The sequence below is a fragment of the Typopeltis vanoorti genome, chromosome 15 (assembly GCF_054136105.1).
Source record: "Typopeltis vanoorti isolate ZY-2024b chromosome 15, IOZ_Tvanoo_1.0, whole genome shotgun sequence".
Taxonomy (NCBI): Eukaryota; Metazoa; Arthropoda; class Arachnida; order Uropygi; family Thelyphonidae; genus Typopeltis; species Typopeltis vanoorti.
In genome coordinates this window covers 66,309,180-66,332,999 of record NC_143563.1, presented here as the reverse complement: position 1 = coordinate 66,332,999, position 23,820 = coordinate 66,309,180, and the positions used below count along the sequence as shown (strand labels likewise).

At 36.6% G+C, this 23,820-nt stretch overlaps 1 protein-coding gene across 1 annotated transcript in view; it reads left to right on the top strand.

Annotated features, from left to right (window-relative positions):
- Mcm6 (minichromosome maintenance 6) overlaps nucleotides 1–23,820 on the top strand; it is a 168,193-nt gene that overhangs the window by 85,300 nt on the left and 59,073 nt on the right. Inside the window, exon 10 of the mRNA XM_090405865.1 lies at nucleotides 5,589–5,730. Within this exon, the coding sequence (XP_090261991.1) occupies nucleotides 5,589–5,730 (142 nt within the window). The remainder of the gene's footprint in view (nucleotides 1–5,588; nucleotides 5,731–23,820) is intronic.

Sequence of the window (23,820 nt, the reverse complement as noted above, 5' to 3'; positions counted from 1 at the left end):
GCTGGATCTTTTTCCTGCTGTTTTTGTTTCACACACACTTTTTTTTTTTTTGCTAACCCTTTATCTCCTATCCTGTTTAAGTGACCATACCATCTTAGATTACTTCTGCTTATTTTTGATTGTTAATAACATAAACTTCTTTTTGTTTGATATCTTCATTTTTAATATGATTCTGTCATTGATTCCACCTGCTCTCTCACTTAATTTTCCTCAGAACTCTTATTTGTGGTCTCATTTTTTGGTCAACTCTTATTTCTGATCAAGCTCTTGATTGATTTCTGTCTTGTTCTATATAAAATTATTTCAACTTTTCTCTAACCATACCAACTTTACTTGTTCTGTGATCAATTTCCATATTTAACTTAGTTATTTTGGCAATGAAAATACTAAAATGGGTATCTGATCTATAGGTTCACTACTGAGAATACAGTTAATGTTTTCTGTTGTCCTAACTATTTTCACAATTTTTAGTCTTTATATTGCTGATCTTCATATTGAATTTGTCAACAGTTATTTTATTTGGTAAAAACTCTTGAAGACATGCAGCAGATTTATTTTTGAAGGATAACATTATCTGCATAAATAAGCTTAATATCTCCTGTATGAAGATTATATTTAATACTACTCTCCTTAATGTTGCAGATCATATAGATTATTTAATAACAATGAAGATAGCCTACAACCCTGCCTTAAATTTGATTTAACACTGAACTATCTTCAGATTTACAACTTGCATATGTGCTGTACATTGCTCTGTATAAGGTTCTACTCACACCATACAGTTTTATTGCTCAAATAACTTTACCTTATGTGCTAAGATCAGCAAAGCTTATATGAAGATCCTTATTTTGTTCCCATGGTTTCTCAGCTATTTGTCATAAGATAAAAATCTTATCTTAGTAACTACTATTTTTGCAAAATTCCAGCTTGTTCTTTATCAGTTTTCCCTTCAACAATTTTTCTTATCCTTTTCCAAGAATGTTCACATAAATCTTTCTTGGAACACTAATCAGGAAAATTCCTAATTCTCATATTTAGTTTTGTTTCCATTTTTCTAAATTGATACAATAAGAGCTCTCTTTCAAGCTGGCTTGGTTGGCCAAATGGTTAGCATATCTGCTCTCCAACGAACAGGCTGTGGGTTTGAATCCCATCCTGGGATGGATGTTTGTGAACATCAGTGCTATTTAGGTGGAAGATAGATTTCATCACCTGATGTGAGACCACCTCCCCATTTATTGGATGCCTGAAGTGGTTTGAATATGTTTGGTCTCTAGAGCAGGGTTGTTCCCAGATCTGGTAAAACATAAATTAAAAAATACTAAAAAATAAATAAAATCAATTGAAAATAGAAGAAAATCCTTAACCCACCCACAGTACAAATGCACTATAGATTCATTGAAACTTTTCATGGGTGGGAGCCACAAAAAAAATAAAAAATCATCTGGGTTTCAAGTAAACTGCATTATGCAGCATATTTACTGCAAAAACTTTATATAATATTTCAAGACAAATATCACCTACTCCAGCTGTGTTTCCATATTTTGGGTTTCTAATGTCTTTTTTTATCTCAAGTATTGATATGTATTCCTAGTTGCATTACCTTGAATATTTTCTGTCACTCTTTTATCATTTGCTGCATTTAATTTTTCATTCATTTTTCTCTGTTAAGAGTAATACTAATTAGTTGAGAACTTTTATGATTTCTTCTATATTTATAGTTTTTTCACAGACTGCCTCTTTGACTTCTTGTAGCCACCATGGAATTCTTATGTATTTATTTATTTTTATATTTTTTTTTACTGATAACTTTATCATATACTTCCCTAGCTGAGTCAGTAAATACAGTATTTTCTTCAGAATTTCTCACTTTGTCTCTAAGGGGCAGTTTCTTTCCAGACTGCACTTTCTCACCACTAATTTTTGTATATTGGAATCTACAGTTCATTCACATCTCAAAGTTGCTTAAAAACTTTAGTATACTGCTCCCCCCCCCATGGCTTAGTGAGGTAATCAACACTGGATAGTGGTTACTTCCTATTTGAAATATCCTGGACACTTTTATTTTTGGACCGATTTGAAAACATCACTATCAACAATAATATCATCAGCAGCAATTGTCTTCTTGATTTGTATGTATTTTCTCCATGTCAGTTTAAGCACATTTTTGTTAGACCATGATGCTAGTATAATGACTGATCTATGTCCTTAATAGAAATCTAGCAAGTACTTGCCATTACTATTGAATTTGTCTTCAGCTATTATAAATGATGGCAGCTGACTTAAATTTCTCTATTTCTTTTTACTAGGAACATTCCATGGGACCATAGTGCCTCGTACAATTTCCTCAGTTTGAGATTTGTTCACATTGTTCTACTTGAATCCCATTCAAGACTTCAGTGTCATGCTTAATGTTGACTATTATAGCTACTCCCTCCTTTCCATGACATCCACTCTGCATAAGTCACCTTATAATTGTTTTTAGATCTCACTTGTTTTATTCTTAGTACCAGTGATACCATGTATATAAGTATTTCTTAGTTATGTAATTCCTTTGCTTTCACTTTTCCATTAGTGCTTTTTGTGTTTGATAGTGCCTCGCTTCACTTCTGTTGAGATTAAGGTTATTCTAGTAGCTAACTTTGTCCTCATGTATAATTGGACAGCCTACATGATATCTTTAATGTATTGTACCACTTTCAGCCAATATAGTTTACAGTTTGGTTGACAAAGTCTTAGTCTCAAACTACCAATCTTTCCTTGTATTCATTAGATATCCATTAAAATGGATATGTAATGGATGCATGATGGGAAGGTGAGGATTGGACATCAGATCACAATTTCTCAGTCAGTTCTCCACATTCCTTATAGACTATGCAAGTCTTCTGCCAGTTGCAATTTCTCCATTAATTGCAGTTATATAAAATATACATTTTTCTAGATAAAGACAATAAGATTACTTTAGTTTAATATTTTTATTATGTTATTTGCATGTTTGGTTATTTTTGTAAATGCTGTATAACATGTTGATGCATTGTTATAACAATAATAGCTGATCAGTGGATGCCAAGAACTGCTTTTAATAAATATACTTATTTCAGATGCTGCAATATTACAAAAGCAGTTCACTCACTGAAAATGTGTGTTGATCCATTATTTTTTTTCCATTCACACTTTTGAAAATTTCCCCTTTATTATTACTATTATTTTCCATTTACAGAACAAACAAAATTATAAACCTCATGAAAAATTTAAAGTAACACAAAGGAAATTTTGAAATTGTTAGTCTAAGATATAAAAAAATAATAAAACTTAAAAAAAAAAAATAAAGCTAAAGTTCTTAGCTTAGTAGCTAAGTCTTCTCTCAGCAAATTAACCTATCACATGCTGCCGAAAACTTTTCTGCCCATGAGCCAGTTGTTTATTAGATTATATTCTTTTCATGTCACTCAAGTATTTATTTTAGTTTAGCTACATTTTCTCATCTCTTTACTTCCCAGCCCTTCATCCTCAATACTTACACAGGCTGTATACAAAGCTTCCTTCATGTTAAATAAGCATCATTATCAAATTCCTGACATGTACCCCTCTAAGGTGTACAGGATATTATGATAGTAGTACTACATAACTACCAATCAACAGTTTTCCTCCAAATTAATCGGTTAATGTTTAAATAAGCTTAAGGAATAATTTTGTATTAATTTCTTTCAGGAAGGTTTTACAATGTTCTTCTTATTCATTTAGATCTTTAATATTATCTAATGTTAAGAAGTAATGTAACTTCCAGGATAATACAGTCAATCCTCACTGTAGCAAACTTGATTACTATAACAATCTACCAAAAAAAGTCCAACCATAGTAGTAATTATGTTTTTTGTAATAAGCCTTTCTTTCTTCTAAAAACCATTTTTTCAGTCACTTCAGTATCATTATAGCATGAGTTTACTGTAACATAGTTTTGTATAAACTTGATTGATAAACAGATTTCTCAAACAGTGCTGTATTTGTTTCTGTTTGAAAGTTAATACTTTATTGCTTGTCTAGGTTTTATGGTAAAGGTTTGTCTATGAATTACATATTGTTTTCAGGAGGAAATAGGAGGGATCAGTCTTTTATAACATAACACTATACAGTATGTGGAAAAAATATTGGTAGTATATAGCAGGGGTGGCCAGATTTTTTGTAGCAAGAGCCATAATTACCTACCCAGAAATTGTTAAGAGCCACAAATTTACTTTTTTGGAACATTTTTAAGGGCAACATCAAAAGCTTCCTTAATATCAACGCCACGAGTACTATCTTTTAATGCTATTAAATCTAATAATTCTTCCCACATCACTCCATCCTCAAGAACGAAACGAATAAAAATTGCTAATTGTGGTTGGTCTGTAATGTCAGTTGATTCTTTTGTATCTTTTAATGTATCTATTTAAATTTTCTGACAAGATAATATAAATGTAACTACATTGCTGAACAGTAATGTAGTTAATTGAAAAATTAAATTAAAAACAATAGAAAATTAAGAAAAATTGTAAATATTTTTTATTTGTTAGTTGAGCCGCAATAAAACTTAAGAAGAGCCACATGCGGCTCGCAAGCCGCAGTTTGGCCACTGTGGGTATATAGCACTATATTTCACAGAAACTTAAATATAGACACTTCTACAATATGAAAAAGTCATGCAAAGAACAATCACATGCAAAAAAGAGAAGCCTCCCTAAACATTCCACGTCACTTCACAAAATACTTGTTCTTTTAGTATATTTTTGATTTAACTAATTAGGGGAAGAGGGTGTCCATCCATAAAATTAGAAAGTCCACTGATTCAAAAAGTTTATAAAATAGTGTCTGTACAAAATCAGAGGTCTGTTAAATAACAAATTACATACTGTAGTTTGAAATACAACATAACTCTTGTTTATGTGTGAAAAAACAAATTTCGCTACATATACAGTCAGTCATACATATTGCATTTATTATTTATTGCATAATAACTACTTCATTACACAGTACATAGTAATAACATAAATTAATCACATCAATTATAAAATTTTAACTGGTCTTCAGCTTTGTGAATAGCTGATACAGTTTGCTTTTTCACACTATATTCTTTTTTGTCAGTGTGCATGATGGGTATTCAATATATCAGTTTTAATTTCTGTTTTTACAGTCAAATATGTTCTTTTCCTTTTTCTTTCTGTCATGGATTAATTTTTAAAAAATGTGACAGAACAAACTAAACATGGCACATATATATACAAATCCACTATACATTCATTATTCAGTATCATGTCATTGGCACCTGTACATTTTTATATGCATGTAATGGGGGGAGTACAGAAGTAGTGGCATCATATATATGCTGCTCACTTCCAGTTTATCAGTTCTACAGTATTTCTTGTATTTTTATGATTCTTAATGGATCTTATGGTATATCTGTATTTCAGAGTCAGTTGACAGAATAAAATGCATTATAAATTTCATTTTAGTGTGCTATAATTTTGCATGCACTAAAAGCTAAATTCATTTATTTGAGTAGTAGTAGTAGGAATAGTCAGTCTATTATATTACCTACATCTTGCTTTCAGGCAAGTGACAGACTTTTCACCTAGAGCTGTATATACCAGTGGAAAAGCTTCAACCGCTGCTGGTCTTACAGCAGCTGTGGTTAGAGATGAGGAGTCTCAAGAATTTGTAATTGAAGCTGGAGCTCTTATGCTAGCTGATAACGTAAGATAAGAAAAAGATAAATTAAGAATTTAATATCACTAATTATAATATTTAATAATCACCAGTATATAAAAGGAATTATCTGCTATAGATTCTGAAGTAAAAAAAAAAAATTATGAAAATGTCTAGATTGACAATGTTTTCTTTTTTTTCCTTTTATGTTTGAACTTGTAATAATATAAATATGCCTACATGGTGGGCAAATGCAATCTATGTCATGAATAGATGATTTTTATCACTAGTGTGAGACCACTTTGTTATTGGAGGTCATTATGTTTAGTTACTAGAGCAGGTCTCTCTTAGATTCTTCTTAGTCCACCAAAGATACATAATGTCCTATATGTTGATAACTTTTTGCAAGTGGAAATATCATTAAAAATAATCAAAACTTCTGTGTTTTGCAACGCTTCTCTTCAACCAGTAATGCAGTATCACAAATAACACAAATGAGAATTGGATGGAGCCTTTCATTATGTTTGTAATCTATAGACTGGAAAGTCTACTAAGTCAAATTTCTCTATTTTACTTTTCACTTTCGGTATTTAATTTTGGTTGCTATGTGGTATGCCTCAAGGCATTTTTAAACAGAGTACATAGCATAATACAAATTGGGGGAAGGGAAAAAAAAACAGAGTATCTTCTTAAACACAGAATTCTGATGTCACTTATTCTATATCTTAATTAAAATTAAAGATTAATTCAGATTAATTTAAAACATTGTGACATGGAACAAACTAAACACTCCAATGGTAGGACACAGTGTTACCGTTTCTTCGCTTACTGTCTTTTAGCTTTAGGCTAAAATGCTGATACTGTGTGTGCCACAGTTGATATTAAGAAGGGAGGAAGAGTTGAACTTCAGTTTTGGTCTATATCTATAGACTTGGAAGGTCTGTGCTTTTATTATTATTAATATTATACTGACCTCCAAGGAGTCAGACTCATTGTGGGAGGTACACACAGTTGTGCACAATGCTCATCCAACCATGCCTTAAACTGATTCAATGTGTTCTACATTTGCAACACACTCAGGCAATACATTCCATTCACCAACCACTCTCCATGCAAAGAACCTGCTCCTCACTTCTCATCCCAGGAAACTGTATAAGGAGGGTGTGAGATGGTCCCTTATTCTATCCCCCCCCCCTCTCCTATTCTGTGAAAAATCTCTTCCATGTCAACCTTATAACTCCTGACTAACTCATATATCTCGATCATATCTCTCCTTCCTCCTATTCATGAGGCTTTGCAATTTACATTCTCTTGATCTGTCCTCATACTCCAAAGACCACTGACCACCTTTGTGAATCTTCTCTGGACTCTTTCTAATATATCCTCATCATCATGAAAACCCAGTGACCAAATCTGCATACAATAATCCATATGAGGCTTGATCAAATCCTTACACAGTGGCATCATAACCTCTTTATTTCTACATGTCAGGGTCCTCTGCATCATTATCATTATTTATCTGATGTGATGTCTTCACAAATTATACAATGTGGTCCCTGAATTTCAGGTCCTTGTCCACCAGCATTCCCAGATCTCTCATCTCCTCTACTTCCTTTAAAGTTTCCCCACCAAGTGTATACTTTGCATCCCATCATTGCTTACCAAATTTCAAAACCTTACACTTTACAACATTGAACTGATAGCTCCTCTTTCCTACCTATTCATGCAATCTATTCAAGTCCTCCTGTAAGGCCATAACATGCTTGCTCTGCATTGTTCTCCTTGATCCCCAATTTTGTATCATCTGCAAACAGCTGCATACCACTAGTTAAACCCATCCCAATATCATTAATATACAAATTGAACAACAATGGTACCAAAACTCTGACCCTTGCAGTACACCACTAGTGACCTTCCTCTTTTGGGATACTGAACCCCCCCCCCCCCATATACAACTTTCTGATATCTAACTGACAGCCGGTCACTGATCAAACTTACAAGTCTGTTATCCAATTCCCATCTGTTTCAATTTATTTAACAGCTTTTTGTGTGGCAGTCTATCAAAAGCTTCTGTAAAATCCAAGTACACCACTGTATATGCATCTCCTCTATCTAAGGTATTTGTCACCTTGCTATAGTACATAAGTTAGTAAAAGATGATCTACCTTTAACAAACCCATGCTGATAACCACAGAGAATACTGCTGTTATCAACTCATTTCTGTATCCTACTTCTCACCAATCTAATACCTTCACCACAACTCAAGATATTCACCCACCTATAATTTGTATCCACAGCCTTATCACCACCTTTATGCAGGAGAACAATTTTACCTTCTTTCCACTCCCTTGGAACTTTTGCTATTGTAAGATTATTATTAAACAGGCATGTGAATGCTACTGCCAATTCCCTTAAGACACATGGTGATATGTCATGAAATCCTATTGCCTGGTTGACATCAAGGTTAATTATTTCCTCGAGTACCTCCTGCTCACTTACACTTAAGTTCCTCATGATCCCACCCTGATCAGAATGAAACACCCTTATAAACTGATCACTGATTACCTCAACGATGTCTTCTGCAGCAGTTACCATTCCATCATTTTCATTCATTAATATCATCTTACCATAATCATTCTTCCTTCTACTTGCCACATATCTAAAAAAACTTTAGGGTTTTTCCTTGCTCGATTTGCCAATTTTTATTCATACTACACTTTTGTTTTCTTTACTAACTAAGTCACTCTCCTGGCCTGTTCTTTATACTCTTCATGTAACTGATTATTACCATTATTCGTCTTGTTCTGCCTTCAACGTACCTTCTTCCAGATTTCATGCTGAAGCCCCTCATTCATCCATTTTACACCTACCTTATTCAGCCTTTTGGCCTTTGGAATACGTTCACACATTATTATTATTATTATTATTATTATTATTACCACGGGCTACTCCAGGAGTCCTTAGACTCATCGAGGGAGGCCCTAAACATCATGTTCACACAGCTGTTCAACATTCTCACAGTATCTATCATACCTTGCCTTGAACTCGCTCACTGTCATAGCACCCACAACAGACTCTGGCAGCTTATTCCACTCATTTACCACTCTAAAAGTAAAGAACCCAGCTCTAACACCCCTGCTAACCACGCTCTTGCCCAGCTTCCATGGGTGTCCCCTAGTTCTCCCACCACCAGTCCCGATCTCAAAAATATCACCTGAATTAATCCTATAGAATCCTTTTAGCAATTTGAATGTCTCAATCATATCTCCCCTTTTTCGCCTATCAACTAGTTTCTGCAACCCACAAATCTTCAACCTGTTCTCATATGGTTCATTCCATAGACCTGCTATCATCTTAGTCACTCGCCTCTGGATCCTCTCAACCTCCTCCCCATCAAGAAGGAACCGAGGTGACCAAATCTGGGCACAGTAGTCGAGATGAGGTCTTATCAGGGCTCGGTACAGAGGTACAATAACTTGTTTTTCTCTGCTCGTCAAGGTATTTTTCAACAACCAAGTGAGTTGATGAGCTGATTTAGCTACTTTCGCAATGTGCCCCCTAAACTTCATCTCCCTATCCACCAACACTCCCAAGTCCCTGGCCTCATCAATCTCTTGGAGTACAGTTCCACCAATGTGGTATACTGCTGCTAATCTTTTCACTCCGAAATGCATAACCTTACATTTTGTCACATTAAATTGACATCCATTCTCCTTAGTCCAGAACTCCAATCTATCTAAGTCATCTTGCAAGACTTTGACATCTTCTGCATTCACTATCGCCCTACCCAACTTTGCATCATCAGCGAACAAATGAACTGTCCCACTTAGACTATTCCCTATATCGTTAATGAACAGATTAAACAGCAGTGGTCCAAGAACAGAACCCTGTGGCACACCACTAGTCACAGGCCGTTTTTTGGACTCTACTCCTGAATAAACTACTCTTTGATATCTCTCCATCAACCACCCAGCTATCCATCTCACCAACCCTATATCCATTCCCATATGTTGTAGTTTACGGATTAGAATTCCATGTGGTATCCTGTCAAACGCCTTTGCCAGGTCCAGCAGTATCACTGTAAACCCATTTCCCTTATCCAGTTCAGCCGTCACCTTGTTATAAAACTTGAGCAAGTTACTGAGGCATGATCTACCCTTCACAAAGCCATGCTGTCCTCTGTACAGTATCTCATTTTCATCAATCCATTCCTGTATTTTTCCCTTGACTACTTTCTCCAAGACCTTGACAACAACTCCTGATATGCTGATCAGTCGGTAATTTGTAACCATAGTCTTGGATCCTCCTTTATGCAGTGGAACTATTTTCCCCTCTTTCCACGCCTTCGGGACTAAGCCAGACCCGAGACTCAGATTAAACAACATGGTCAAGGGCACTGATAATTCATTAGCCGCTTCATGCAAGACCCGTGCCGGTATACCATCCAATCCCACAGATGTATTCACATTAAGGTTCTGTAATAGACTATTCACCTCCACTTCATTCATCACAATTCCCATATAAACTAATGGTTCCTTCATTTTTTCAACGTCACCACCTGGATGATATACTTTTGCAAAGTGCACGCTCAGTAACTCCACTATATCGACTGGTTCAGTGAACTCTTTACCATCATCATTCCTTAAAATCATTTTGCCATGTACAGTTTTTTTCTTGCTTGCAGCATATTGAAAGAACTGTTTGGGATTCTCTTTTGCTTGCATAGCTAGTTTCCTTTCATAATCGGCTTTTGCTGTTTTTACCACACTCGTTACCCTTCTAGCCTGTACTTTATACCGTTCGTGTGCCTGCAGGTCACCCCTTTCTTTAAATTCCCTCCATAGTTGTTTCTTTTTTTGCAGCTCAAGCTTAATGGTGTTATTCATCCATTTAACCCCTCCTTGTTTCACTATTCGGACCTTAGGTATACAATCAGCCATAACCTCCTGTAAATGCTCTTTGATCACTTCCCATGCTCTATCGACGTCCAGCCCTTGCAGTTGTACATGCCATGGCACTGATCCAAGCAATCTCCTAAGCTTGTCATACTTGCCAGCACGGTAATTCCACATATACCCTGTCTTAATCACAAATTTCACACCCTTAGCCACCTCCCAGGTCAAGACCTTATGATCACTCTCACCAATAGGTGGCAACATGGTCATATTCATTACAGTCAAATTCTCAGATACTATTACCAGGTCAAGCACTCTCACACCCCTAGTATTTTCAATTACATGCTGTTTCAGATAGTTATCCCTTAATAATTGAATAAAATCCATTTCCTTCCTCACATGTGTCCTCTCCTCCTTCCAATCAATGTTACCATAGTTGAAATCCCCCATAATAATTACCCTCCTTCCACTCATTTCATCAATTTGTTTATGCATACCATCTCCACCATCTATTCCATCACCTGGTCTATAGCAGCACCCAACTGTATATTTTATTCTGCCAGTATCAATCTCACACCAAATAGCCTCAAATGAGCTCCTTTCACTATCCTGCAATACTTCAATTCTCCTTGGCTGCAGTTCATCAGCTATCATCAATAACACCCCTCCCCCAATTTTATTCTCTCTGTCCCTCCTAAACATACTATAACCTACACATTCTATCCCACTAACTATATCATCTTCCGTCAGCCATGTTTCACTAATGCCAATAACCTGTGGCCAGGAAGAGCCAATCAAGGCCAAAAATTCTTCCTTCTTGTTCCTAATACTCCTGGCATTAGTATACATGAATTGCAGTGTTCCCTTTGTCCCACCCCTATCTTGATGCGTTATTCTAAATATCCCATTCCCATTTTTTGTCCTTATTGCTGGCTCAGGTACATTATATACATTTTTACACTCAACTGTCTCACTGATGTCTGGATATCCACTTCCCCCCCTCCTTGGTAGTTCTAGTTTCCCTGGTTCTGCACATCCATTTTCACTTCATTCAGCAACACTTTTTCCAGTCTCCGCACACCAAGTCCATTCAAATGCAGTCCATCCATCTTGTATAAGTCCTTTCGCCCATCAAACTCATTCCACACGTCCACAAATTCCACACCACACCGTCCGCATAACCTGCGCATAATATCATTTGCGATTATGGCCCTCCTTCTAAACTCCTCTCTGTCATACCGCGGTAACAGACTCGCCATTCTAACTCTGTCACTCTTTTCTTTCGCTACCTTTAACAATACTTTCAAGTCCTCTCTCATAAAAAATTTATCACCTTTCAATTCATTCGTACCAGCCACAATTGTTATTTCTTTCACCCTCTGTTTTTGCACTCTAATGCTCTCACTTACATCCTTAAATTTCGCACCCGGTAAGTACGATTTAGTTACACTCCCATCTATTACTCCTCTTAATAACGAGTCACCATACAATACTCTCTCCTTCATTTCGGAAACTCGCCCACGCTGTTTATTTCCGTTAGCCGAATCACTCTGGAAAGAATTTTGCAGGTGCTCTAATTGCCGCTGCGCATCTTGTATCACTGCACGCAGCCTAGCGATCTCACTTCCTACAAATAATTCCTCATTTTTTTTATCATTCAAACCATTTTCTCTTTCTGTATAATTGCTCTCACTCTTTCTTAGATCACCGCTCACATTGCCATCTTGTACACCGCAATTCCCTATCGAGCCACTATTTTCACTCGCATTCTGGCTTTCTTCAACCATAACTGTCTCACAACCTGACACATACTTCGACTCCTCACTTTGCATACACTTTCTACACATTCTCCCACCACTATCACTTTCAACCCATACTCCAGACTCATTCGGGAATGCATACATTTCACACACATCACATTGGACAAATTCTCTCACATTATAGTTTTTGAACAATGGCGTCGTATTTTTGGACGCCATTATCTTACGTCGCATTGGCGCCATATTCAAATATATGAAACGTATCGTTAAAGACTAAATTAATTTACGGAATTTACACCAAAATCACACAGATACAACAAGCTACCAAATTTAGACAATATTACGTTATGATTTTTAACATTTATTCTAATTTCCATTCAAAATTGTACTTAGCTTTCGGGAGCTCCCTGAAAATACGACCATTCCCCTGGCCCTCTAGTGGCGACATTGATGCTGTTATTTCTTTTATTTCTTTATCAGTTCCCAAGCAGTATTTATTTCCTTACCACTCAACTCCTCATTCCATTCTCTAGCTCCAATCTAAGCTTGTCATAATTACCAGCCTTATACTTCCACATATGTCATTTCCTCACAGAAGCTTGCATATGATTAGCTACAACCCAGGTGATGACTTCATGATCACTCTCACCAACTGGAGGAAAGTGTGAAACCCACTCACAATTACACTCTCTGGGGAAATGATCAGATCTAAAAATGCTTGATCCTCTCGTGCCCTCCTTTACACACTGCCTGAGATAGTTATCTCTCAACAACTCAAGAAATTCATTTTCTTTATTCCCAGATGCTATCTCTTATTCCAATTTATGACTTATTTTTCATGGTATTAACAACACCACACACACTTTTAGCACAAAGAAGTTTTATTAACGCTTATATTTCGCTGATTTTCAACTCAGCATCATCAGAGCACAACACACTTGTATATGCGACAGTGAGTGAGTGAGTGAAACAATATAATTGCAAAAGACAAAAGATCTGAAGTCCTATTTTTTGGCGCCCTCTAACGAAAAAAAAAAAAAGCAGCAGCTATCCAGAAGTTTTTCTTAGGATAACCGTCTCCCAAATTTTTGGCAAATTAATGCAACCATATTTGTTAAGGTTGGGAGAATTCTTCAAAGCCATTGTTGACTCAAAAAATAATCTTTCATATCTATAACGACTCCTAAATTACACATTCGTTTTCCTCCATCTAATTCTGTGTGAAGGAGTGTCCAAAGCATGGTCTGCCAGTCCCGACTTCTCATAGTAATAGCAGAGAATGTATCTTTCATGTTCTTCCAAGCGGATGTTCACTGATCTTCCTGTTTGCCCATAATAGGCCAAGTTACAGTCCCAAGGAACTTGATACACTCCTGGGTGTGCTAAAGGGTGAAGTTTATCCTTAGGTGAGCGGATCAGAGTTGCTAGCTTGACATGAGGTTTGAAAGTGGTGCGAAGGCCATGTTTCAACAATACTTTGGCTATCTTTTCCGATGTACCTCTGATATAGGGAATAGAAATGGTCATGTTGTATTCTTGTGTATTAGGGGAGGGCAGCGTAATGGGCCTATGTAGTATTTTATCTATTTTGTAGGGATTGTAGCCGTTGGCTAAGAATGTATGGTGCAGGTATTGGAGTTCAGTGGTCAGAGCTGTATCGTTAGAACAAATGGCTCTGGCTCTGTAAGTGTTTTAAAATGCCGTACTGTTGGACTGGATGATGATGTGATTGTTTATGTAGGTATCTTCCTGTGTGTGTAGGCTTTCTGTAAATAGAAAAAGATAGTGATCCATCTGAAAGGTGGGTGACTAATGTGTCAAGAAATGGTAAACAGTTATTTGATTCTTTTTCTACTGTGAAGTGAATTTTGGAGTATTGGCTGTTTAGGTAGGTGACAAAAGCATCCAAAGTGTCTTGTCCATGGGGCCAGATGGCAAACACATCATCTACATAGCGTAACCACACTTGTGGCTTGTATGTAGCTGTGGTAAGTACTTTGTTTTCAAAGTGTTCCATGTAAAAATTTGCTAACGGGGGAGAGAGGGGGGGGAAACCCATAGCAGTACCATTATTCTGTTTGTAGAATTTTCCTCCCCATGTAAAGTAACCTGCATTCATGGTAAATTGAAATAATTCAAAAATATCAGGGGGAAATTTAGACTTGATTAAATCAAGAGTGTCTATAAGTGGTACAGTGGTAAATAAGGTGACATCGAAACTAACCATTATGTCTGAATCTTTTAGGATTAGATTTTTAACCAGTGTTTTGAAATGGACTGAATTTTTTACAAAAGTAGAGGAGTTGTTGCCAGTAGGGGGGGGGCAAGCGACTTGGCTAAATGCCGGGCCAGTTTATATGTGGGACTATCTATGCTATCGACTATGGGGTGTAGGGGGATATTAGTTTTGTGGATTTTTGGAATCCATAAATACGGGGTGGTTTAACATGAAATGGTTTTATTTTCCTGATGATTTCTTTGGGCCATGATGTCACTTTTTTCAGTAATTTTTGGACTTTTTTCTTTTGAAACATCGTACGATCTCGATGTATAATTTGATATGTGGAACTGTCACATATGAGATCTTGCATTTTTCTGTTATACTCGTCTTGATTCATGATAACTGTTGCATTTCCTTTATCGGCTTTTATAATAATAATATTTTTATTATTATATAACTTTTTAGGGCAGTTATTTGCTTATGTGGCTTATTGCTTTTTGGAGGCTTAGCCTTGTTTAGAATACTTGCTATATCTAGTTGCACGTTATTGGCCATTGCTGGTGGAAGATCGTGGATACCACATTCTACTTTCATCATAATTTCTAGTTTAGGAATTTGTTTGGGCATGATGACAAAGTTATGTCTTAGACTGAGAGCGTTCTTGGCTTTTTCAGTGAGTGTTTCCGATGATAGGTTTATGACCCCTTGGTCTCGTCGAAGTTGCGGTCGGGACTTCGTACGTTGGCGCTGTTGTAGGAGTTCATATTTCTTTAGGTGTTTGCTTTTTACTTTTGTGAATTCTTTTTTTGCTGCAAACTCGGAGAAGCGAAATATAAGCATTAATAAAATTTCTTTGTGATAAAAGTGTGTGTGTGTGTGGTGTTGTTAATACTGTGAAAAATAAGTCATGAATAACCATCAACACTTAAGCTTATCTGTTAGATCTTCATTCCAATCTATACTGCCATAATTAAAATTGCCCATAATAATTGCCCTTCCTTTGTTTACTGATCCAAGTTGTTTATACATTTCTTCATCACTACCTCCACATTCCCTAGTTTATAGCAACATCCACCTAAATGTCTTCCTGTCAACCTCCACTTTACACCACACTGCCTCATAACCATTGCCCCTATTCCATGTCTACCTTATTGTGGACACAATTTCCTTGCTACCTCCCTGCTATCCTCGCGAAAAATACTGTATCCTTCCATTTCTATTCCCGTTAGGATATCATCTTCATTCAACCATGCTTCATTTATTCCAATGATTTGGGGGCAAATAAACTCAATCAGTGAAACCATTTCATCTCCCTAATTTCTGCTTCTTCTGGCATTTGTAAATAAACACAGCAGTTCATTTCATCATCATCATCATCATCATCATCAAATTCCTGCCATGTACCCTCAAGGGGTGTACAGGATATGACAGTACTGCATGAAAAAATTACATCATTACTAACTTCCTATCTACAATTTTCCTCCAAATCAGTCTGTTACTTGTCAAGACTCCAACATTATCAGATCTTATATTTCTATCGTCTAAGGCACTTTGTACCGTATCAATCCACCTATATCTTGGTCTTCCTCTGGGTCGTTTTCCTGCCAACCTGGCAGAGAACACTTGTTTTGCTAATCTTTCCTCTCCCATTCTATTTAAGTGACCATACCATCTGAGATTAGCTCTGCTAACGCATTCCTGGATGCTGACAATGTCAAGTTCTTTCCTAATATCCTCATTTTTAATATGATATTGCCATTGATGCCATCTGTTCACGCCTCTAATCTTTCTCAGGACTCTCATATCTGCGGTCTCTAGTCTTTGGTCAAGTGTTTTACTTCTGACCCAGCTCTCAGATCCATAAGTTAAAATTGGTTTGAACACAGTCTTGTATACAGCTAATTTAGTGTTCCGACTAATTTCTTTCTTATTCCATATGAATTTATTCAATTGACTTCCCACGATACCAGCTTTGCTGATTCTGTTGTCTATTTCTATATTTAGTTTACCATCTTCAGTAAAAATTGTGCCTAAGTAGCTGAAATGTTTTACTTGTTCCACAGGTTTTCCATTCACAACACAGTTGACATTTTCAATGATTCTGCCTATTTTCATTGTCTTTGTCTTTTTATTGCTGACCTTCATACCATATCTATTACAACAGCTATTCAATTTAGTCAGAGAATCTTGCAGACTTGTAGCGGATTTATTTAGAAGTATAACATCATCCGCATAAAGCAAAGAGCTGACATTAACATCTCCAATTTTGATATCAGGTTTAATACCACATTCCTTCATAATGTGATCCATATAGATAATGAATAACAGAGGGGATAACGTACATCCTTGTCTCACACCAGATTTAACATTAAACCATCTTCCTGTACTTCCTTCAATTCTAACTGCAGACTCACAACTCAAATAAAGACTAAGTATTGCTTGATATAATGCCCCATTGACACCATATAACTGCAGCGTATTGAATAGCTTCTCTCTTGGCACCTTGTCATATGCCTTTTCCAAATCGACAAAACTTAAATACAGATCTTTGTTATATTCCCATGCTTTCTCGACTATTTGTCGTAAAGTGAAGATCTGATCCTGACAGCCTCTATTTGGCCTGAATCCAGCTTGTTCTTCACCAAGCTTTTCTTCCACAATTCTTCTCAACCGTTTCTCAAGTATACTTGCATAGATCTTGCCAGGAACACTCAGTAGGGAAATACTTCTGTAATTCTCACATTCAGTTTTATTTCCCTTTTTATATATGGGTACTATGAGAGCTCTACTCCAATCATCGGGAATTCGTCCCTCTGTCCAGGCTTTCTGAACTATGCAGTGCAGCCACTGTAAGACTCTTATACCACCATACTTCAGCATTTCTGGTCGAATATCATCTACTCCTGCTGCCTTTCCACATTTCAAGCCTTTGATGGCTTTTTCTACTTCAAGTATGGATATGTATTCCTGACTGCATGCCTGGTCAGTGTTTTTTATCACTGTGCTGTCATCACTGCTTGTTTCATTTAGCAGTTTTTCAAAGTAATTACTTCATACTTCAAGGATATCTTTTTCTCCTGTTTTCATTTCACCTTTATCATCTCTAACTCCTTTTACAGCACTCTTTCCTCCATTCCTAAGCTTCTTCAACAACCTCCAGAATATTTTGCCACCTTCTTGATATTTATTTTCTATATTCTTGCCAAAGTCCTCCCATGACTTTTGTTTAGCTAGTTTTACACACTGTTTAGCTTTCTTACATTTGTCTCTGTATTCTGTAAGAGTAAAAGCCTACTTATTTGCCAGGAACTTTTGATATGCTTTCTTCTTTTCCTTCACTGCCTCTTTAACTTCCTGTGTCCACCAGGGAGTTCTGATTTTTTTTTTTATCTTTGCACACAACCTCACCACATGCCTCTCTGGCAGAATCAATCAATGTTTCCTTTAGAGTTTGCCACTGAATCTCCAAGGTTTGATTCCTGTTCTCAAACTCTTTCATTTTCTTTTCAATAATATTTCTGTATTTTAGTCTACAGTTTACATCTGAGAGCTGCTCAACTTTTATTCGCTTTAAAACTTTCTTACATGTTATTCTTTTCAAACCAGTCCTATCCAAGCCACTTGTTGGTTGTGACATACCCACTACACCTGCCCTTACCCAATCACCTTTATTACCGCTTACCGTGTATATCTGCTTGGTCACAACTTTGCCACCCGCATTGCAGTATACTCCATCTCCATACACACACGCATTCACTGCTACTTTCAGCATCCATTCTCCCAATGCCATGTTTCCCAGTCTCCTCGTTTCCCTGTTTCTCTTGCATTTCCGTTCTCTCATTATCTCTCCCAGTACTACTGTTTCCACTGCCAAGCATTTCTGTCTCTTCAATACCACTCTCCTGATTTTTCACTTCATCTCTTACTTCTGATCTCTTGCATGCATCACACACTGTACTTCCATCTAGCAACACTTTCTCCATTGCACTCACTCCAAAGCCATTGAAATGCAACCCATCGTGTGCCTGTATAATTCTTTCCTCAAACACATGCCATACATCCACAAACTGTACTCCCTTTTCCTTACACACAGCTCCACTATCATACCATTCATGATTTTTGCTCTCCGTCTCAACTCTTGCTCATTTCTTCCTCATGTCCAATACCTGAATTATCCTACTCGTTCTCCCTCCTGGATAGTAGACCTTATGGACTTTCTCATTAACTAATCCTCTAATTATGGAATTGCCATATACTGCTATCTCTTTTAGCTTTTTTTCTTTCATTTTATTTTGCACACTTTCATTAGTTTCCACTAAATGTCTAGTATCACTTCACATATTTTTTTCATTTTTAGTAACTGTTTCATCAAATTTTGCTTTCCAAAAGCGAGACTACTGGAGTGACTCTGTCACTCCCATAGTCTCGCTACCTCTCATTCTGCAGCTCCTTACTTCTGTTTCCTCATTTATACTTCCTTTCACTCCCTTATCATTAACTTTTGTTTTTGCATTCTTTCACTCCTTCAGTTTCACTAGCTTCGTTTCATTTCCGTTTCTTTCATTTACTCCATCTTTTATCTTTTCAGTCTGTTTCTCATTCATTGACTCATGGTCTAATAATATATTGCACTTCCTACAAATCCATACTTTCTCTCGTCTCCTGTTCATTCTCTCCACAAACACATCTCTGACGCTGCCATGCATACACTCACGATATTGAACCATTTTTGAAAAGTCTGTTGTTAATGCCATTTGATTTCTGCGGTGCACGCTTAGTTGCACCAGTCGACGTCCCCATGGTTGACCTTGTTAGTACCACCATTGTGTTCTGTTTAAAGAAGGCAGTTTCAATTAATAAATCATACAAAAATCGTGCAGACACACACTTTGTTATCCAAAATAAATAGTACAACACTAAAATTCAAGAAATATTGTTAATTATTACTCAAATTAGCACTTATCTTTTTCCAGTGCTCTTTTCCAACACTACATACCTTATGACACTCTAGTGGACAATTTTTCATTTTTGGTGTTTTACTTCCTCTTTTTTTTAATGTGACTTCCACCTGTGAAAGTTTGTAAACTATGGGTTGGCTAAGGATTTTTTTTATGAATCATATATGAATAATATTTTTTGTATCTTTTCTTATTTTTACATAATTAGTAAAAAAAAAAAATTGTTCATATACATCCATGCCTATGGGATTCGAACTGTAGCCTGTTAGTTGAACTGATATAGTAACTGTTTTGACAATCAGGCCAACCACTTAGCAGGTTACTTGCTGCTATGCTTTAAGCCATTTCTACATGGCATGAATAATGAGAATAATCTGGAAATTTTGGACTTAGCTAACAAAATTGTAATTCTATATTGGCTTAAACCAGAAGCAAGCATGATGGTACAACTCAACAAAATGTCATGCCTGGTAGGTTCCCTCAGTTAAACAGGGTCCCTCTGTTTTCATCAAAGAATAAGGACAAACAGTGAAAGGTCAGCCACTGAAATAAACTCGACATCAGCAGAAATTGCCCATCAGCTTAAGAGATTAGCATTACAACAACATCAAATGACTCACGTAACTTTTACTCCTCTTTTCCATCGCCAGCCAGACTACTGTTTTCGTTTTTCTGATCCAGATACCCATTGATCTTGTTACAGAAATAATCCATATTGGAATGGAAGCTTTCATTCCTCGCTTTCAAATTTCCCAACCCATATCTAAATCATGGTTCTCCAGGAAGTGTGCCAGGGGCAGTCCAAGGGAAGCAAGCAGCCAATTGCAAGTGGCTTGATTCGACCAGAAATGCTCAAGTATCGAGGTATAAAAGTCTTACAGTGGCTGCACTTCATAGTACAGAAGGCCTGGACAGATTGACGAATTCCAGATGATTGGAGTAAAGCTCTCATAGTACCCATGCTACCTTCTCTATCTCACCTTAATGGTAGCATTGTAACATTGCCTAAGGACAGTTGATGTCCTGACTTCCTTCTTTTCTTCCAACTCCTCCATAGATGACAATGGCAAATTACCTCCTTTTCCTTGAATGTTGCATCTGATGCCTCCTGTGATGTTCTGCCAGAAAGACATCAGAAGCATCTTGAATAACTTGAATGCCACTAAGGCAGCTGGTCCCAATGGAATCTCACCTCACCCATTATGCTCAAGAGATGTGCTCCTGATCTAACACTTGTTCTTTATCATCTGTTTACTAAACTGTACTCAGCTGGCATCATCCTTTAGCATGGAAGAAAGGCCATATGCAACCAGTTCCCAAAAAGGGTAATAAATGCTATCATCAAGCTATTGATGCTCTCACCCCAGTTTTGTCTAAAGTAATAGAAAAGGTTATTAACAGTCATCTTCTTCTTCAGCACTTGGAGAACTGCCATCTAATTCATGATCACCAGTATGGATTTTGCCAATCTTGATCCATTCCATGTAAAGGTTTGGAGAAACCTGTGCTGTTGCTCTTGACATCTCCAAGGCTTTTGATAGGGTCTGGCATCGAAGGCTTCTCAACAGGTTACCATCATTTGGACTGCCTTCAACCTTGTGTGTTTGGATTGCCAGTTTTCTCTCAGGTCAATCCTTATGTAATAGTGGATAGTGTTCTCTCTTCAGACTTTCCTGTTAATGCTGGTGTCCCTCAGGGTTGTGTCATTTCACCCACTCTTTCTGATTTATATAAATGACCTGCTCTGATTAACTGCAAACTCTATTCATAGTTTTGCTGATGATAGCACACTTAGCTTGTCTTACTCACATGACAAGGCTTGCAGTGCTCAAACATCTCAAGCTTCGAGATCATCTATAATAAGTGTCCCTAACATTGATCTCCGCACTTTCTTGATTGGAGTAAAAACAACCTAGTCAACTTGAATACAGAACACAGTTTTGCTTCATAATGCTTAACAGTATAACCAACACCAAGAGGGAAAAATTGCATTTATTAAACTTGCTAATATTTTGCTGGTTTTCTACCTAGCATCATCAGAGCACAATGATAACTGTAACAGGCACACAGCACTAAACTAAGTAATTGTAGAAACAGTTTAAATTGTAACCTAATGTCCTTACATGGCATCCTCCATGGGCCAGATAACTACAAAGTTAATTTAGAAAAGTCTAGCTATTAGGTCTTAAAATAATAGTCTCCCAGATCTTTGGTAAATTAATGCAACCATACTTGTTGAGGTTAGGAGAGTACTTCATAGCTGATTCTAAGAATAGCCTCTCAGACCTGTAATGATTTCTATGTAATGTAGTTGTTTTTTCCATCTGATCCTATGTGAAGGAGTATCCAGAGCATGATCTGCCAATCCTGACATGTCATACAGATGATTTCAGATGTAATTTTTATGTTCTTCAAGGCAGATGTTAAAAGCTCCATCTTTGCTCCTGGATGTTCAACAAGATGTAGTTGATCTTTAGGAGTTTTGCTTGTTTTCTTGCAAAAAAAAGACCTTAGATCTTCTCCACTTACTTTTGGTAATGCTCAGCTCAGCGTCAATCAAGACCAAATCTCTTTCTCCTCAGACTGACTTTTACTCTAAACCTTTCTATTTTGTATAGGTGATGATGATGCTATACAAGTGAATAGTTACTCTGTTTAAATCCCAAATCCAGCCAACCTTAGAATATTTCTCTCATATTTGGGAGGATGCACTTAAGACCTCATTAAAAATTCTTGATGCTGTTCAAAAAAAGGCAGTTTAGTTGATTAATGACACATTGCTTTCAGACTCTCTTCAGCCACTTTCCTATAGAAAATCAGTTTCTGCATTGTGTCTCTTCTACGAATATTTCCATGGCTATTGTTTAGGCAGAACTATCCATTATGCCTCCCATTTCTGCCAGATTTACAGGAACTTGAGCAACAGCTGCTCAACATCTCTTTACATTTGAACTGCATACTCACCAAATCTGATATTCCTAGTCATCTTTCATTCCATCCGCCTCAGTTCTGTAGAATAGTCTCCCATGCAAAGCTTTTCCAATGGACTAATTACAACCTCTAATAGTTCAAGATGAATATCAATAGATTAATCTACTCCTGATCCCTGCCACATGCAGTATTTATTTGCTGTAGGCACTTCTGCCTTTTGTGTGTGGGAGTAATATAAAAAAAATAAATAAAAAGCAGGACTCAGAGTATCACACGGACTTGATTGATATTGCCAAGATGAAGATGACTCAAACAGGTGAGATCTAGCTAAATAATAAATATGGAATGTCATATTCAAGCAGTAGTATTATTGGAAAGGAAGCAGTAGTAGCATTCAGCACTAAAACATAAAGATAAATTTAATTGTGCTTGATGCTGATGCTTATTGGCAGGCAATTTCAAATAGAGTATAGTGCTGTCCTGTCAGAAATAGATGATGAGATGCTGCCTCGTCACAAAAAATCAACATCAAACCCACCAAGTCTGCTTCTCTCTCTTTCTCTTTCATTCCATTCTGCCTTTATTTTCTGGAACAACCTTCCTTGTAGAGTGTTCTCCAACCATGTTCTTTAGCTATTCTAAGTCCCTACCTATAAGTAAAAGCTATAGGCACTAATGCTGCACACTAGTGCCTATATATGATAGTAATGTGTTATAACTTCAGCATCCTGTAATGTGTGATTTGATGTGTGTGTAAACCCTCTTGTTCTATGCATAAAATGGTGTGAAATAAAGGATTCTATTGATACTGGATATAAACATTAGCTTGTACTTATTTGAAAATTGTTAAATTCTGAATGAAGAGAATTATAAATTATTAATACTTCATTCAGGATTTAACATAATCTGTCATTCCCTGAGCTAAGTTTGCTCATCAGATAAATAGTGAATTAATTAATTACTGTTGTTTATTCCATAGTTATAAAATAATTATATATTCTAATAGTTGTTAGTTGTTTATCCTGTACTATTTCCTTATAGAGTATGTATATATTATGTAAACTGTGCACAGAGACTCTGTATTAATCTGCATATGGAAACCATCATGAAGGACATAGTCAGCATAACAGAATTAAGCACTACATGTAGTTATGAAGTTATTCGCCAGTGCACATTTCAATGCGAGTTGCTATACGGTGTAACGAAGCCAGCGCGAACCGGTTTTTGGCAGGAAGAAAGAAGAGATTGCAGGGAGTTAGAACAGGACAGAAGGGACAGGGGAGCTCTCTAGTTTTTCACTTAACTTTTAGGCTTTTGTTCATATCCAGATTCCTAATTCCTCATTCAATAATAGTAAAGGATGTAAGGAAAGG